The sequence below is a fragment of the Heptranchias perlo genome, chromosome 2 (genome assembly GCF_035084215.1).
Source record: "Heptranchias perlo isolate sHepPer1 chromosome 2, sHepPer1.hap1, whole genome shotgun sequence".
Lineage (NCBI taxonomy): Eukaryota > Metazoa > Chordata > Chondrichthyes > Hexanchiformes > Hexanchidae > Heptranchias > Heptranchias perlo.
In genome coordinates, this window is record NC_090326.1 from 158,857,925 (window position 1) to 158,877,142 (window position 19,218).

The following is a 19,218-nucleotide window of genomic DNA, read 5'->3' on the forward strand; positions in this document are numbered from 1 at the left end:
TTTCTTTATTTTTATTGTGAGGTCGCACTGCTTATTCTGGGATCCCGGGAAAGCTGCAGCGAAGGGAATGAAATGGAGGCTGACGGGAGGGTTAGTTAACGTTGCATACCGTTTGCTGTTAATGAAATAAACGCACCTTGTGCAGGCTGCTCGTTGAAGCGCTGCGCCTACCAGCTGAAGCGTGTGATTGTGTTGCAGGAACCGCTGGCATGGCAGGCGACGCGGCAGCAACGAAAATCGTCGAGCTGTCAAAGAGGAACCGCGAGTTGACCGTGGAGAATGAGAGCCAGAAATCCAAAGTCAAGCAGCTGGGCAACAAACTGCAAGACCTCGAAAAGGAGGTGCGGTCGCAGTCTGGTCACAGAAACTCTGAGGCCCGATTAGCAGTTGATAAATGTTACAGCAGACATAGTCAATTTTTCACCATCTCACCCAAATAAGATGGCAGATAGGTTGAATATATTTTATCTACATACTAACAGTCACTGTATGTCAAAAAGTAATTCATTGTATGTGAAGCGATTTGAGATGTAGAATTCCACAGAATTTGACAGCATAGAAACATACCATTTGGCCCAGCAGATATATGCTTGTGTTTATGCTCCACATGGGCCTCCTCCCTCCCTACTGCATCAAAACCTATCAACCTATCCTTCTATTCTTTTCTCCCTCGTGTGCTTATCTAATTTCCCTTCAAATGCGTTTTATTTTTATTCATTCATGGGATGTGGGCGTCGCTGGCGAGGCCGGCATTTATTGCCCATCCCAAACTGCCCTTGAGAAGGTGGTGGTGAGCCGCCTTCTTGAACCGCTGCAGTCCGTGTGGTGAAGGTTCATCCACAGTGCTGTTAGGAAGGGAGTTCCAGGATTTTGACCCAGGGACGATGAAGGAACGGTGATATATTTCCAAGTCAGGATGGTGTGTAACTTGGAGGGGAACATGCAGGTGGTGGTGTTCCCAGGCGCCGGCTGCCTTTGTCCTTCTAGGTGGTAGAGGTCGCGGGTTTGGGAGATGCTGTCGAAGAAGCCTTGGCGAGTTGCTGCAGTGCATCTTGTATATGGTACACACCGCAGCCACGGTGCGCCGGTGGTGAAAGGAATGAATGTTTAAGGTGGTGGATGGGGTGCAAATCAAGTGGGCTGCTTTGTCCGGGATGGTGTTGAGCTTCTTGAGTGTTGTTGGAGTTGCACTCATCCAGGCAAATGGAGAGTATTCCATTACACTCCTGACTTGTGCCTTGTAGATGGTGGAAAGGCTTTGGGGAGTCAGGAGGTGAGTCACTCGCCGCAGAATACCCAGCCTCTGACCTGCTCTTGTAGCCACAGTATTTTTGTGGCTGGTCCAGTTAAGTTTCTGGTCAATGGTGACCCCCAGGATGTTGATGGTGGAGGATTTGGCGATCGTAATGCCGTTGAATGTCAAGGGGAGGTGGTTAGACTCTCTTTTGTTGGAGATGGCACATTGCCTGGCACTTATCTGGCGCGAATGTTACTTGCCACTTATCAGCCCAATCCTGGATGTTGTCCAGGTCTTGTTGCATGTGGGCACGGACTGCTTCATTATCTGAGGGGTTGCGAATGGAACTGAACACTCTGCATTCTTCAGCGAACATCCCCATTTCTGACCTTATGATGGAGGGAAAGTCATTGATGAAGCAGCTGAAGATGGTTGGGCCTAGGACACTGCCCTGAGGAACTCCTGCAGCGATGTCCTGGGGCTGAGATGATTGGCCTCCAACAACCACTACCATCTTCCTTTGTGCTAGGTATTTCTCCAGCCACTGGAGAGTTTTCCCCCTGATTCCCATTGACTTCAATTTTACTAGGGCTCCTTGATGCCACACTTGGTCAATTGCTGCCTTGATGTCAAGGGCAGTCACTCTTACCTCACCTCTGGAATTCAGCTCTTTTGTCCATATTTGGACCAAGGCTGTAATGAGGTCTGGAGCCTAGTGGTGCTGGAGGAAGCCAAATTAAGCATCGGTGAGCAGGTTACTGGTGAGTAAGTGCCGCTTGATAGCACTGTTGATGACACCTTCCATCACTTTGCTGATGATTGAGAGTAGACTGATGGGGCGGTAATTGGCCGGATTGGATTTGTCCTGCTTTTTGTGGACAGGACATACTTGGGCAATTTTCCACATTGTCGGATAGATATAATCATAGAATCATAGAAGTTTACAACATGGAAACAGGCCCTTCGGCCCAACATGTCCATGTCGCCCAGTTTATACCACTAAGCTAGTCCCAATTCCCTGCACTTGGCCCATATCCCTCTATACCCATCTTACCCATGTAACTGTCCAAATGCTTTTTAAAAGACAAAATTGTACCCGCCTCTACTACTGCCTCTGGCAGCTCGTTCCAGACACTCACCACCCTTTGAGTGAAAAAATTGCCCCTCTGGACCCTTTTGTATCTCTCCCCTCTCACCTTAAATCTATGTCCCCTCGTTATAGACTCCCCTACCTTTGGGAAAAGATTTTGACTATCTACCTTATTTATACCCCTCATTATTTTATAGACTTCTATAAGATCACCCTAAACCTCCTACTCTCCAGGGAAAAAAGTCTCAGTCTATCCAACCTCTCCCTATAAGTCAAACCATCAAGTCCCGGTAGCATCCTAGTAAATCTTTTCTGCACTCTTTCTAGTTTAATAATATCCTTTCGATAATAGGGTGACCAGAACTGTACACAGTATTCCAAGTGTGGCCTTACTAATGTCTTGTACAACTTCAACAAGACATCCCAACTCCTGTATTCAATGTTCTGACCAATGAAACCAAGCATGCTGAATGCCTTCGTCACCACCCTATCCACCTGTGACTCCACTTTCAAGGAGCTATGAACCTGTACTCCTAGATCTCTTTGTTCTATAACTCTCCCCAACGCCCTACCATTAACGGAGTAGGTCCTGGCCCGATTCAATCTACCAAAATGCATCACCTCACATTTATCTAAATTAAACTCCATCTGCCATTCATCGGCCCACTGGCCCAATTTATCAAGATCCCGTTGCAATCCTAGATAACCTTCTTCACTGTCCAATCTTGGTGTCATCTGCAAACTTACTAACCATGCCTCCTAAATTCTCATCCAAATCATTAATATAAATAACAGATGCCAGTGTTGTAGCTGTACTGGAACAGCTTGGCGAGAGGCGCGGCTAGTTCTGGAGCACAAATCTTCAGCACTACAGCCGGGATGTTGTCGGGGCCCATAGCCTTTGCTGTATCCAGTACACTCAGCCATTTCTTGATATCACGTGGAGTGAATCGAATTAGCTGACAACTGGCTTCTGTGATGGTGGGGATATCGGGAGGAGGCCGAGATGGATCATCCACTCGACACTTCTAGCTGAGATGGTTGCAAACTCTTCAGCCTTGTCTTTTGCGCTCACGTGCTGGACTCTGCCATCATTTATGCTATTTGCCTCAACCACTCCATGTGGCAGTGAGTTTCACATTCTAACCACTCTCCGGGTAAAGAAGTTTCTCCTGAATTCCTGATTGGATTTATTCGTGACTATCTTATATTTATGGCTCTAAGATGACCTACCTGGTGATGAAACATTGGAACAGAATCAACCCTCTATGGCAGACTGAGTAATCCCAATTCCTGAGCACGGCAGGTCCGTGGACTGGAACCCCCCTGACTCAGCTCCAGATATTCCCGCAGGCCAAAGCCTAAAGGATAGGGTGGCCCTAGCCAAACAAGCAGCGGGGAGGTAACCAAGTGATCTGCTTTGGTAAGCTGCATGGTTTGAGCTGGCTAAACTCTCTTTGGGGTCCCTAAGCCGCAATTAAACTTCTCTGAACATAGGTAAGTGGAATGTGTTGTAGAGGGACTCCACGTTGGGCGAACAAAAACCCTACAGGTGGGTGTAGATTTCTCAATAGCTCGGACTTTCTTAAACGCGGTGATGGGTTGCTTGGCTCTGTACTTGCTTAAAAACTGTTAAATCTTTAACTTCTTCCAGTTCTGACGAAAGGTCTTCGACCTGAAACATTAATACTGTTTCTTTCTCCACAGATTCTGCCTGACTTGCTGAGTATTTCCAGCATTTTCTGTTTTTATTCCACCTGTCAGACACCCGGTTGACCAAAAAGAAAAACATCTGTCAGATGTACTTTTTGCACTAGTAGACCAATCATAAACTATTGTGTTTTATGATGATCTGATTGTCTGAAGAGCACCATAGACAAATGATAAGTGTTTCAACCTGAATCAGATTGTTGAATCTAAACTAGTGTTTGGATTTTATTAGAGTAAAGCTTCAAAAAAAGGAGGGGGCGTGTTCTGTAATATCCTGGGGTCCTGGTGCTGTGGAATCTATCCCATTTATATTGTGGAGGTGCAATTCACAGTACTGGCAGCACCAGATATCTGTGCCTGTAGCAGCTTCAACCTGACCGGTTGCTTTGAAAGACGCAATCTGAAACTTCGATTCTGCTCGCTGGACCTATCGTGAAGTCCATTGGTGGAGGGACTGCACTACTGCCCTGTACGTGCAGGCTGACTGCCCACAACCAGAACAAAAACCGTGCCAGGGTCACTGGGGGTTAGTCGTTTCATTACCTGCTGCTGCTTTTGACAGTGCTGTCAGATAAATATGTTACACAAGCTCAGGATTGAGAGCATAATGGCCTTACGTTTCTGTCATCTTTTTGATGTTTACTTTGGTTTGATGGCTTTATAATTTTGATGCTCTCAATGATATAATGTTTGGTTTTGTAGCTTCAAGCCACTCTAACAGGCAGCCAAATACTCAACAGCAAAGAAGCATCTAGACAAAGCAACAAAGATTTATCTCCCAGGATACAAAATGGATCACTGGTCAGTGGGATATACTGGAAATAGTCCCTTTTCCCCCTTCTATTCTCTCTGCCTCTTGCTCTGTCTCTCCTCCATCTACAGGTGTTTCTCTCTCTTGTGTCTATTCTCGGTTTCTCTGTTTCCTTCTCTATCTCCAGTCTCTTTCTCTTCCCTTGTGTATCCATCTTTCCAGTTGTCTGTCCCTCTCTCTTTTCCTGTCTGTCTGTCTTTCTCTTCAGTTATCTTTTTCTTTTCTTTCTTTCTCCCTCTGTATCTCCAGTTGCCTTTTTCTCTGTTTATATTTTTCTGTCTATTTCCTGCTCTCAGGTCGTGTTTCTCTCTCTCCTTCGCTCTGTCTCCTCCACCACCCCCTCCCCAAGCCTTGTGTCCTTTCCTGCCCATCACACTCGCTAATGCCGAGTCTTTCTTTGTCTGTATTTTCCTTGTCTGTCCTCAAGTCTCAAGTTGTGCGTTTCCTTCCCTCTCCCTCTCCAGTTGCCTTTCTTTCTCCCTTCCTCCGTCGTTCCTTGCCTGGCTTCATCTCTGCAGTTGTCTCTCTCTGGGGGTGAATTTCCTCGGGCCTATACTCTCTGGAGTTTAGGAGAATGAGAGGTGATCACATTGAAACATGTAAGATTCTGTGAGGGCTTGACAGGGTAGATGCTGAGAGAATGTTTCCCCTGGCTGGAGAGTCTAGAACTAGGACATAATCTCAGGATAAGGGGTCAGACATTTAAGACTGAGATGAGGAGGAATTTCATCACTCAGAGGTTCATGAATATTTGGAATTCTCTCCCAGAGAGCTGAGGATGCTCAGTCGTTGAGTATATTCAAGGCTGAGATCGATAGATTTTTGGACTCTAAGGGAATCAAGGGATATGGGGATCGGGCGGGAAAGTGGAGTTGAGGTCGAAGATCAGCCATGATTTTATTGATTGGCTTGGCAGTCTCGAGGGGCCGTATGACCGACTCCTGCTCCTATTTCTTATGTTTCTCCCGCTTGGCATAACTTGGGTGGAAGTTTGGAGGAAACCCCGTTTACATTACATACGGTGGTGGAGCGGAGTAAACCCTGGGGAAGTTCGCCCCCTCTGTCTCTTTCTTCTCTTTGTCTCCTCATTTCTACTCTTCCTGTATAAATTTTCACAATTGCTTATTTTCATTTGACACTGAACAACCTTTGCTATTCACAAAAAAATTTGTAGAAACTGTGATGGTAACTGTTACACTCTGATTGTGCCCTAGATCTGAGTAAAACTTTTAAACACATTTTAATTAATTGTTACATTTTTCGTTAGGGGATGTACACATTTTTAAAAAGTTAATTCATTTTCTTAATCTTCTCAGATATTAATTGTTGATTCTGGTCCTTGTCCTCAACAGTTTGATAGCCTTGAGGCGAAAGCCCTTCACGAAAAACTTTCTGCAGCCAACCTAAAACTGGTTGAATCCCGGAACCAAATACTGAGTCTCAAACAGGAGTTGAAAATGGCACACAAGGTACACCATCTAAATAATTGTACTGCTAGTAAAATTCAATTTAAACCTGTTACAGTAAAAGCCCACAGTGATTAGTGAACTTGCTGTTGCACAAACTTAAACATATTGGGTGGGGGGGGGATTTTAACCTAACTCACCGGGCGGGAAACCCACCAGATCGGGTGGAAGGCCAGTTTTACACTAATATTACTCTCAATTGACTTCAAGGGAGAGTAAAGTCGGGCGGGGTGTAAAACCAGCGTTGCCCCCGACTCTGTCAGTTTCCCGACGGACGGGTTAGGTTAAAATTGTCCCCTATAATCTCAGTTGACACTTCAGTCAGTACTGAGGGAGTGCTGCACTGTTGAAGGTGGGAGCTGTTGTGTTTATGGCCGAGATAATCTTGAAGATCTCTTCATGAACTAAAGATTTTCCAGGTATTGACTAATGAAGTGGGTGAAGAGGTGAACGTACAACATTTGCTGAATAACAAGGGGACTTGGCGTGGCCGAGCCCAGCAGATCCTAATCTTGCAGAAGAAGGTAAGGAATCCCAACTTGGGGCAGGGGTGGGGGGGTATTCTCTTGTGTTGATGACTATCTGGTTTTATTAAAATTATTCTATCTGTGCTGCCGTTGATACCTCATCGTCTGACTCTCTGGCCTTGGTTTTCCTTTTGGGGACCACTTCTGGTGGGCCGGAACTCCCCCAACGTGACCCAGGCCATATTTCTGGTTCCTGGGTGATTGGCATGTGGGAGGTGAGGGCACCCAACGATCTACCTGAAGACATTTTTTTTTGTGTGTAACATTTTTACTCCTGCTGATGGGCCTGTGCACGGCAGCGCTTTGAGAATTCTTACATAGAATGTACAGCACAGAAAGAGGCCATTCAGCCCAGCTGGTCCATGCCGGTGTTTATGCTCCACACGAACCTTTATGCTCCAAATGAGCAAGTTCTCACAAAGGCTCCCTTCTTCCACTGAATTCCCAAGACCCCTCTCTGTTGACCGTAGAACAATGAACCTAACAAGTGGCCCCACCTCCAGCATTCAATCAGGACAAATGGCGGGAAGCTCAGCAGAGGCGGCATTTCCCTCATTTTAATTTTGTCAGCATGTGCCTGCTCGCATATGGGCAAGCACGTTTTAGGGGGCCAGGCCCGCCCTCCGGAAGAGGGATGAGGCCCGGACGTAGCAGAGCTTGTCCCTGGGCACAATACCGGCACTTGTCACAATACCGGCCCTTGTCTGTCCAAGCACACGGGGCCGGAAAGCCTAGGCCATTTTTTTCCCCATTAACTTAGCGGTTCCCCAGGGCTTTGTTTTGTTTCCTAAATTTAGAATCATAGAATATAACAGCACAGAAAGAGGCCATTCGGCCCATCATGCCCTCTTTGAAAGAGCTGTCCAATTAGTTCCACTCTCTTTCCCCATAGCCCTGCATATTTTTCCTTTTCAAGTATTTATCCAATTCCCTTTTGAAAGTTACTATTGAATCTGCTTCCACTACCCTTTCAGGCAGTACATCCTGAATCACAACAACTCGCTGCGTAAAAAATTCTCTTCTGTCTCTTATCTGTCTCTTCTTCAAATCGCCCATCCTTATCGGCTCGTGTGGTGTTGATTTCACTTTACATTCATCAACTTCCTTTGCATTGCACACCCTCAGTGCTCACAGCCTCCAGTCCTCTCACAGTGCTCAGTGAGCATATCTGGATCTCCTCCATGCCCTTCCACAGGGCTGTGAAAATCTCGTTTCTCCCCGTTCTTCTTCAGCCAGTTTCTTCATGCCTCTGACAACTCTAACTAACAGCCACCAGCACTTAGCTTTGATGGATCCAGCCTTAATCATTGTTTACCTGTCCGCATGCTTGGATTCACTGGCTTAGGTTTTCCGATTGTAACGCTGATGGTAACCCATTCATTTTAAATAGATTACTTTAGGCATAATGGTTAGAAAATCTGGGCCACCAGCTCTACTGATCTGTGGGCACAATTCTTTTGCACTTCTGAATAGGATATGAAATAGAGCTTGTCATCTAATAACAAAACCTCCTCTCATTTCTGGTCTCCAATCGCTCTCATTTTCATTATTCTCCTTAAAACTGTACAGCACGTTCAGTCTTCCCTTCCTCTTGAAATCTGCAGCTTGTTAAAGCCCCAGCTTTGTGCCATCTAACTACACTCTGCACCTGTACTTAGGTGTCAACGTTGGCTCAGTGGTAGCACTCTCTCCTCTGAATCAAAAGGTCATGGGTTCAAGTCCCACTCCAGAGACTTGAGCACAAAGTCTAGGCTGACACTCGAGCGCCGCACTGTTGGAGGTGCCGTCTTTCAGATGAGACGTTAAACCGATGGACGTAAAATGTCCCATGGCATTATTTAGAAGAAGAGGAGGGGAGTTTTGGCCAATATTTATCCCTCAACCAACATCAAAAAAAACAGATTATCTGTCGTTTATCACATTGCTGTTTGTGGGACCTTGCTGTGCGCAAATTGGCTGCCACATTTCCTACATTACAACAGTGACTGCACTTCAAAAGCACCTCGTTGGCTGTAAAGCGCTTTGAGATGCCCTGAGGTCATGAAAGGCACTATATAAATGCAAGTTCTTTCTTTCCTGATCTACCTTCTACTCTTTTTAGCCTTGGTGATGTTCTATACAGTTGACCGTGGCATTTTGCCTAAGTTTCTCAATTTAAAAATGAAACTGCAGGTGATTATCAATGCTGCTCAGAAAATATGGGGTTCTTAATAACATGTGGCATGGACTGTTCTTGTCTATCTAATTGCTCGTACAATAGGTCCGAGATTTGGAACGCCAAATGGGGCTAAATACCCAGAAGGGACGGACATCTGAACTCAGTGTTGAAGAGGAAATGCTGGGCATTTTGGGGCCACGTCGTTTGTCAAACCAGGACAAAAATGTAGCATACATTCGGACAATGGAGAAAGAAAGAAAGGAGGCGTTGGAAGTAAGTACTGTTTTTTTAAAATCTCTGGATAATACAACACCACCCTTAGGAAATTCACCATTTTTTTTTGCATTCATGAAGCTCACCTGATAAAGTCAGGGCTGAGTTACCGTAAGTATTGCTATTGGGAAACTAGGAGATATTTGTATTTGATGCAGAGTTGTTCAGTATTCTGTTTGTCACAGTCTGTGTTTTTCCACCTTTCTAGTGCGTTGTTAGGAGCTATTGTTTGTTCAAAATAGCAAGCAGAGAAAATAGCTCTGTGACCTAGCAATTCTTTAATTATGAAAAGTAAGTAGCAGCTTCTACAATCATTTTTGAACTAGAGTTAGAGTGAGAGAAGGCATGATGAGTGTTGGTTCCAACATAGTGAGGAAAGGAAGAGCACAACAAAGGGTTCAGAATTGGATGCAGAGCTGAAGAATGAAGAGTGTGGGGAGAAAGATTTTCGATAGCTATTGGGTGGTTATTAGATTGAAACAGGGGCGTTAGATAGGGAAGAGGGAGAGAGAGTAAGAAAGGGTGTGGCATCACACCAGGACCATCGAAAATTCTTGTGGGACAGAGCAGCGTCCATGAGAGGTGGTGACAATACTAACCCAAGCAATACAAGATGATCTACTACCCAACAGTAAAAGCTGTCATGCCAATAGTAATTTAATTGCAAATCCCATTATATATACAAGCTGCACTTGTTTGTGTATTTGCATAGAAAATGAACGGTGACTATGAGAGGCTGAGAAAAGATCACGAGGAACTCAAGAACAAACTCGATGGATCAAAAGCCAGAAACAAAGTTCTATCCAACGAGCTGAAGACTTTGAAGAGTCAAGTGGTGACCCTTCTCGAAAAAGGGAAGCACGATGATGAGTTAGTTGGTGCGTTGCTGGTAAGAAATCCCATTGCTGATTGCAGACCTTGCTGTATGCAAATTGGCTGTTGCTGCATATGTCTAATTAACACCATAGAATCATAGAAAGTTACGGCACAGAAGGAGGCCATTCAGCCCATTGTGTCCGTGCCGGCTGAAAAAGAGCTATCCAGCTTAATCCCACTTTCCAGCACTTGGTCCGTAGCCCTGTAGGTTACGGCACTTCAGGTGCACATCCAAGGACTTTTTAAATGAGGTGAGGGTTTCTGCCTCTACCACCCTTTCAGGCAGTGAGTTCCAGACGCCCACCACCCTCTGGGTGAAAAAAATTCTCCTCAGCTCCCCTCTAATTCTTCTACCAATTACTTTTAATCTATGCCCCCTTGTCACTGACCCCTCTGCTAAGGGAAATAGATCCTCCCAACCACTCTATCTAGTCCCGTCTTGATTTTATATACTTCAATTAAATCTCCCCTCAACCTCCTTTGTTTCAAAGAAAACAACCCCAGCCTATCCAAACTTTTCTCATAGCTAAAATTCTCCAGCCCTGGCAACATCCTCGTAAATCTCCTCTGTACCCTCTCTAGTGCAATTACATCTTTCCTGTAATGTGACCAGAACTATACACAGTACTCAAGCTGTGGCCTAACCAATGTTTTTTACAGCTCTAGCATAACCTCCCTGCTCTTATATTCTATGCCTCGGCTAATAAAGGAAAGTATCCCGAATGCCTTCTTAACCACCATATCTACCTCTCCTGCTACCTTCAGGGATCTGTGGACATGCACTTCAAGGTCCCTTTGTTCCTCTACACCTCTCAGTATCCTCCCATTTATTGTGTACTCCCTTGCCTTGTTTGCGCTTCCGAAATGCATTACCTCACACGTCTCTGGATTGAATTCCATTTGCCACTTTTCTGCCCACCTGACCAGTCCATTGATATCTTCCTGCAGACTTTCCTGCAGCTTTCCTCCTCACTATCAACCACACAGCCAATTTTTGTATCATCTGCAAACTTCTTGACTGCACTTGAAAAATAATTCACTGGCTGTAAAGCACTTTGGGACATCCCGGGGATGTGAAAGGCCTTGTATAAATGCAAGTTCTTTCTTTTGATTCTGATCAGGAGAATGGAGGAGTCTCCTTACATGTTATTTCTCATCAAATCTTTTGTCAGTTTGAGAATAATTCAATAAATAAAAAATTGAAAAGAAAAGAGCCATATCATTGTATCATAGTAGGACAGCACACGAGGAGGCCATTCGGCCCATCGTGCCTGTGTCGGCTCTTTGAAAGAGCAATCCATTTAGTCCCATTCCTCTGCTATTTCCCCTGTAAATATGTTCCTTTCAAGTATTTATCAAATTGAAAAGTTAACATTGAATCTGTCTCCAACACCCTTTCAGGCAGTGAATTCCAGATCATTACAACTCGCTGCGTAAAAAATGTTTCCTCATGTTGCCTCTGGCTCTTTTGCCGATCACCTTAAATCGGTTTCCTCTGTTTACCAACCCTTCTGCCGCTGGAAACAGTTTCTCCTTATTTATTCTGTCAAAACCGTTCATGATTTTGAACACCTCTATCAAATCTCCCCCTAACCTTCTCTGTTCTAAGGAGAACAACCCCAGCTTCTTCAGTCTCTCCTTATCCCTGGCACCATTCTAGTAAATCTCTCTGCACCCTCTCTAAGGTCTAGATATCCTTTCCTGGTACAGCAGTGGTTTTCATCTATGACATCCATTCAGGTTTCTATATGTGTCTCTGGAAACAAGTCAGCTTGAGTTGACTGAACATGTGGAGCTATATCCTAGTTCCTTAAGAGACAATATACAGCTTTCCTTTTAAATAAATACTTAGAGTAGAATTATAGACTCCTTCAGCACAGAAGGAGGCCATTCAGCCCATCGTGCCTGTGCTGGATCTTTGAAAGAGCTGTCCAATTTAGTCCCACACCCCAGCTTTTTCCCCATAACCCTGCAAATTAGTCCTCTTTAAGTACATGTCAAATTGCCTGAACTTACCTATGGAATCTGATTCCACCACTCTTTCTGGTAGGGCGTTCCAGATCTTAACAACCCTCTGTGTGAAAAAAATTCTCTTCATTTCCCCTCTAGTTCTTTTACCAATTATTTTAAATCTATGACCTCTGGTTACCAACCCACTTGCCAGAGGAAACTACTTGCACTATCAAAACCCCTCATTAATTTGAACACCTCTATTAAATCTCCCTTTAACCTTCTCTGCTCTAAAGAGAACAATCCCAGCTTCTCCAATCTCTCCACATAACTGAAGTCCCTCATCCCTGGTATCATCCTGGTAAATCTCCTCTTTACCCACTCCAAGGCCTTGACATCCTTCCTAAAGTGTGGTGCCCAGAATTGTACACAGTACTCCAGCTGAGGCCCAAACAGTGATTTGTAAAGGTTTAGCATGACTTCCTTGTTTTTGTATTCAATGCCCCTATTTACAAAGCCAGGTATCCCTTATGCTTTCTTAACCGCCTTATCAACTTGCCCTGCCACCTTCAGAGATTTATGAATATGCATCCCCAGGTCCCTCTGCTCTTGCACCCCCCTCAAAATAGTATCATTTCAAAGTTCTCTAGATTCAGGAACTGTCCCTCTAGATTGGAAAATTGCACATGTCACTCCACTTTTTAAGAAAGGAGAGAGAAGGAAACCGGGGAATTATAGACCAGTTAGCCTAACATCTGTTGTGGGGAAAATGCTGGAGTCTATAATTAAGGATAGAGTGACTGAACACCTCGAGAATTTTCGGTTAATCAGAGAGAGCCAGCATGGATTTGTGAAAGGTAGGTCGTGCCTGACAAACCTGATTGAATTTTTTGAAGAGGTGACTAAAGTAGTGGACAGGGGAATGTCAATGGATGTTATTTATATGGACTTCCAGAAGGCATTTGATAAGGTCCCACATAACAGACTGTTAGCTAAGATAGAAACCCATGGAATCGAGGGAAAAGTACAGACTTGGTTAGGAAGTTAGCTGAGCGAAAGGCGACAGAGAGTGGGGATAATGGGACGGTACTCACATTGGCAGGATGTGACTAGTGGAGTCCTGCAGGGATCTGTCTTGGGGCCTCAGTTATTCACAATATTTATTAACGACTTAGATGAAGGCATAGAAAGTCTCATATCTAAGTTTGCCGATGACACAAAGATTGGTGGCATTGTAAGCAGTGTAGATGAAAACTTAAAATTACAAAGCGATATTGATAGATTAGGTGAATGGGCAAAACTGTGGCAAATGGAATTCAGTGTAGACAAATGTGAGGTCATCCACTTTGGATCAAAAAAGGATAGAACAGGGTACTTTCTAAATGGTAAAAACTTAAAAACAGTGGCTGTCCAAAGGGACTTAGGGGTTCAGGTACATAGATCATTGAAGTGTCATGAACAGGTGCAGAAAATAATCAAGAAGGCAAATGGAATGTTGGCCTTTATATCCAGAGGACTAGAGTACAAGGTGGCAGAAGTTATGCTGCAGCTATACAAAACCCTGGTTAGACTGCACGTGGAGTACTGTGAGCAGTTCTGGGCACCACACCTTCGGAAGGACATATTGGCCTTGGAGGGAGTGCAGCGTAGGTTTACTAGAATGATACCCGGACTTCAAGGGTTAAGTTACGAGGAGAGATTACACAAATTGGGGTTGTATTCTCTAGAGTTTAGAAGGTTAAGGGGTGATCTGATCGAAGTTTATAAGATATTAAGGGGAACAGATAGGGTGGATAGAGAGAAACTATTTCTGCTGGTTGGGGATTTTAGGAGTAGGGGGCACAGTCTAAAAATTAGAGCCAGGCCTTTCAGGAGCGAGATTAGAAAACATTTCTACACACAAAGGATGGTAGAAGTTTGGAACTCTCTTCCGCAAACGGCAATTGATACTGGCTCAATTGCTAAATTTAAATCTGAGATAGATAGCTTTTTGGCAACCAAAGGTATTAAGGGATATGGGCCAAAGGCAGGTATATGGAGTTAGATCACAGATCAGCCATGATCTTATCAAATGGCGGAGCAGGCATGAGGGGCTGAATGGCCTACTCCTGTTCCTGTGTTCCTATTTCGATTATACTGCCTCCCCATGTTGTTCCTCCCAAAATGCATCACTTCACACATATTCGCATTAAATTGCATCTGCCATGTGTTTGCCCATTTCACCAGTCTGTCTAAGTCCTCCTGAAGTCTGCTACTATCCTCCTCACTATTTACTACGTTGCCAAGTTTTGCATCATCCGCAAACTTCGAAATTGTATTCCCTATACCCAAGTCCGGGTCATCTACATACAACAAAAAAAGCAATCGTCCTTATATCGATCCCTGGGGGACCCCACTGCATACTTCTCTCCAGTCAGAAAAACATCCATTCACCGCTACTCTTTACCTCCTATCCCTTTACCAATTACGTACCCAATTTACCACCGTCCCTTCAATCCCATGTGCTTCTATTTGTAAATAAAAAAACACAAGCTTTTTCTTTCTGTACCCATTGAATTCAGTTATGTGTTTAGAATAATTTTAACTTTTAATTGAATCATGCTGTCCCTTTCTAAGTAACATTTTGTATGACTTCTGGTGTTTTAACAGTCTGCCAAATTAAGCTTGCACATTGAAAAGCGTTTCCCCCCTCCTCAATCTCAGTAGTATTTATGAACGGAGCCCAAGTAGCCATCCAGAGGAGACAAAAAAATCAAAGGCTGTCATCTCCAGTCGGTTTCACACAACTTCTGGTAACTGCCTCAGAGGTTATGGCAGTAGAGGGTGGAAAAGGCCACAGCTTTCCACTCCCTTAGGGTTCGATTTTAACTCAGGGTAGGAATCGGGGGGGCGAGGCGGACGGCAAACTGCCCAGCCCCCCTGGAACGTGAGGCCCGGGAGATTTTAACTCCTGATCATCATTTGCATGCCGACACTGAAACCCACCCGAAGCCAGCAGGAATTACATCACCGCCGGCGGACGGGAGTCAAAATCAGTCGGGGGTGGGGTGGGGGTGGGGGTGGGGGTCAGGCCGCTGCCAGGGACACAAGGAAACGTTCCCTGGCATGGTAAGTAGGGACTGGAGGAGGGCTTCGGCAAGTCTGCGATCGGAGGCTCCTCCTGGGCCACAAGGAGCCTTTAAAAGGGTCTTACTTGGGCCTGGATCCTTGCTGGCAGAGTGGAGACCGTGCGGGCCGTAGTTGGGCCCGTGGTTAAAATGGCTTGCACGTCCCGATGATGTAATTGATACACAACAGTGCCATTTAAAAAAAACATTGTTTTTTATTCGTTCATGGGATGTGGGTCTCTCTGGCAAGGCCAGCATTTATTGCCCATCCCTAATTGCCCTTGAGAAGGTGGTGGTGAGCCACCTTCTTGAACCGCTGCAGTCCTACTCCCACAGTACTGTTAGGTAGGGAGTTCCAGGATTTTGACCCAGTGACAATGAAGGAACGGCGATATATTTCCAAGTCAGGATGTTGTGTGATTTGGAGGGGGAACGTGCAGGTGGTGGTGTGCCTGCTGCCCTTCTCCTTCTAGGTGGTAGAGGTCGCGGGCTTGGGAGATGCTGTCGAAGAAGCCTTGGAGAGTTGCTGCAGTGCATCTTGTATATGGTACACACGGCAGCCACGGTGCAGCGATGGTGGAAGGAGTGAATAGTTAGGGTGGTGGATGGGGTGCCAATCAAGTGGGCTGCTTTGTCCTGGATGGTGTCGAGCTTCTTGAGTGTTGTTGGAGTTGCACTCATCCAGGCAAGTGGAGAGTATTCCATCACATTTAAATTAGGTCCCTGCTCCTCTAGGGTGGACGTTCTTCCCATGGCTGAAGACAGGTAAATAAAAATAGTGAGGGGCAGAAACGCGCCTGGAACGAGGCGCAAACCTCCTGCAATTCCTCCCCCTCTGCACGATGGGCAGTGGGGGTTAAAAATCGACCCATTAATGTTTCGTTGCAATGACTAAAGAGAACAAAAATGTTGCAATTAGACATTAAGACTTTCCTATCACATGAATATTTTATAGAAACAACAGAAGCAAATGCAGGAGGTTGTGGGACGCTTGAGTCAGCATGAATTGAAGAACAAGGAGACCGAGCAAAAGTTGAGCCAGCAGCTGAATAGTGAAGCCCAGAAACAGGGCTTCCTGATTGGAGAGCTAAAGCAGATGGTAACTGAGCGGGAAGCCAAAGTGAAAGATCTTGAGGAAGAGATCAAACAGCTGTTACTAAAGGTACGCAAATAGGACTTGATCGGCACAGTAACTTGCTGATGTCTCTGTGGTCTAAAATCTTGTATAGAACCTGTCTGTGACTGGCTTGAAATAAGCCTTTAGTCCTTCCAGCATTAAAGAAGTTTTCAATCCAAAGACCATATTTAGTCTGATTAGAACATGAAATCTGGGGCAAGAAAAGGCATTTTGGCCCAAGAAGCCCCTTCCATCCAAAGTCTATGGTCGGGGGGGGGGGGAATTATGCTCAGTGATTCCACCCCACAGCAGCTCCTACCCTGGACGCTGTGTGTGCAGATAACAGCGAGAGGGTTGAGGGCAGGGCCTAAGCCCCCAGAGGATTTCCATCCCGCCTGCTCGACTTAACCGCTGCCTCCCAGTGTAGGGAGATGGCCTTGCAGCAGCTACCTCTGCCTTCAGTGAACCTTCCAGTGAGCTGCAGACACTTACAACAGGGCTCCAGCTGCAGCACTGCCAGGATTTTCCACCCTTGCGCTGGTGGGCTCCCTCTTGGCACCGGGAATCTCACAGGGAGCCGACCATGCATATCGAATGAACCCCCTGACCTAGGGAAATGGGTTGGGATGGGGGCACATTCGGAGGGGTGGGAGGAAGTCCCGTTTCCCAGAACTGCTCCAGGAAGAGAATCTTAGCATATTTACGCTTATTCTATTGTAGACTTCTTCACCATCTCCACTACCTGTTGATCCCCTACTTTAACGACCACTAAATTCCTTCCACCACTTCCCCTGAAAAAAAATCATGTGGTGCTATTAATTTCTCTATAACCCTCAATAAACCTTCTAAACAATCCAACCCCCTTTTAAAGGTGTCAGTTAACCCCAAATCAACGGCCATCTCTGGGAGTCTGTTCCACGTGTCCCCTTTAGTGATCCGTGGAATTAATGGGAATGCGGCATCATAGATAGAGAGATAGTGGAGCAGAAAGCAAAGGGTAGGGGTAAAACTAAGTTTCTCACTGGAAATATTGGTGAGTGGTATTCCACAGGGGTCTGTGTTGGGGTCACACTTATTCACTATATATATATTATATATATATATATATATATATATAAAAATGACCCGGCCTTAGGAACTGAGAGAGCAATATTGAAATTTATTGATGACACCAAATTGAGGGAGGGTGCTTCCATAGTTTGGGAGGCTCTTCTGGTACCTCTTTAACACTAATAAAAATTCTTAAGTTTTTATGTGGCCAGAGGCAACCAAAAATAACTCAAGTAGAATTGATCATTGGGGCAGTTCCAAGCCAGAATAGATTGTCAGATGAAATGATCAGTTTGACATCTCCCTCAGCCTGGCCAAGCTGGTGGCCCCAGTTAGCTGCGTTAAACTTTTCTTGCCACCACCATGTATTATTTTGAGGGCACCAATTTTTGCATCTTGCTTGTTGCAATAAAATGGCCATGATCAGATTTATATATTGTATTATGCAGCAACGTCAGGCGAAGAAATGTTCAGCTGATCACATGGAGGCAAATCTCCCTGAATGTCGTCCTTCCTCAGCTCAGCTAGACAACTTCAGTGGACATTCAAGCCAGAATCCTCTGACGGCTGAGGATGAACTATCAGGGAGACCACTTTCTGCTCGGTAAGAAATTATCGAATGAGAAAAGGCCATCATCAAGCCCAGACCGTGCAATTGTTGGTTGCTCTCCACAAAACATAAGCAGCCTCTGCCATTTTCCAGTTTTACAACACCAAGTTATAGTCCAGCAATTTTATTTTGGCCAGAGGCAACCAAAAATAACTCAAGTAGAATTGATCATTGGGGCAGTTCCAAGCCAGAATAGATTGTCAGATGAAATGATCAGTTTGACATCTCCCTCAGCCTGGCCAAGCTGGTGGCCCCAGTTAGCTGCGTTAAACTTTTCTTGCCACCACCATGTATTATTTTGAGGGCACCAATTTTTGCATCTTGCTTGTTGCAACAAAATGGCCATAAAATTGGTAAAATTGCTGGACTATAACTTGGTGTTGTAAAATTGTTTACAATTGTCAACCCCAGTCCATCACCGGCATCTCCACAACATTTTCCAGTTTGTGAACTTTGCTTCCAAATAAGGGGCAGAGCAAAGCAACTCAAGAATCCAAGGTCAAGGCTGTAATATGAGTTGGGTGGATAGGTTCCAAACCAGCAAGGGAGACAAAGGGATTCAACTTTAGACAATTGTACACATTTCACTCTGACATGAGTACTCGTTGTTTCCTACCCTTCAGCCAGTTTCTTATCCGTTCCCAGGGTTTACCCTGAATCCCCACTGCTTTGAGTTGAACTAGTAGCCTTCCATGTGGAGCTTTATTAAAAGCCTTTTGGAAGTCGAGGTACACCACTTCTTTGTAGGTCTTACCACAATCCACTTGGGTTGTCACTTCCTCAAAGAAGTCGAGGAGGTTGGTCAGGCAGGAACTTCTCCTTCTGAATCCATGCTGACTGTCGTTAACTAGGTTGGTGTTGTACAGATGATGCTCAAGTTTGCTCCTGATTCATTATTTAACATGGAATGCAGGTCAGACTAATGGGTCTGTAGTTGCTTTTATCTGTTTTGTAATCCTTTTTTGAATACCGGCATCACATAGCCTGTCTTCAGCCTTCTGAGACTTCCCCAGTGTCCAATGATTTCCTCGTAATGACTTCCTCAAAATGATTGCTTGTGCTTCACAAATCCCCTCCCTAGTCTCTCTCAGCACTCTGGGATAAATATCTTCTACCCCGGAAATGTATTTGTTTTGAACCCGATTTCTTGTCTAGGACTTCCATCTGATTTATAACATTTATAATAATTATATCTGATTTACTTGGGATATCATTGTTAGGAGAGGGTATGTTGCT

The 19,218-nt window shown here is 45.0% G+C and overlaps 1 protein-coding gene across 3 annotated transcripts in view; it reads left to right on the forward strand.

The window, feature by feature from the left end:
- ccdc13 (coiled-coil domain containing 13) overlaps positions 1–19,218 on the forward strand; it is a 71,391-nt gene that overhangs the window by 19,077 nt on the left and 33,096 nt on the right. For 2 of the 3 annotated variants that reach the window (XM_067968165.1, XM_067968152.1), the window contains exons 3-10: positions 199–341; positions 4,740–4,838; positions 6,201–6,317; positions 6,725–6,838; positions 9,102–9,272; positions 9,985–10,161; positions 16,161–16,367; positions 17,822–17,976. In XM_067968165.1, coding sequence (XP_067824266.1) covers positions 199–341; positions 4,740–4,838; positions 6,201–6,317; positions 6,725–6,838; positions 9,102–9,272; positions 9,985–10,161; positions 16,161–16,367; positions 17,822–17,976 — 1,183 coding nt within the window. The remainder of the gene's footprint in view (positions 1–198; positions 342–4,739; positions 4,839–6,200; positions 6,318–6,724; positions 6,839–9,101; positions 9,273–9,984; positions 10,162–16,160; positions 16,368–17,821; positions 17,977–19,218) is intronic. The other variant, XM_067968159.1, reaches the window with a different exon arrangement.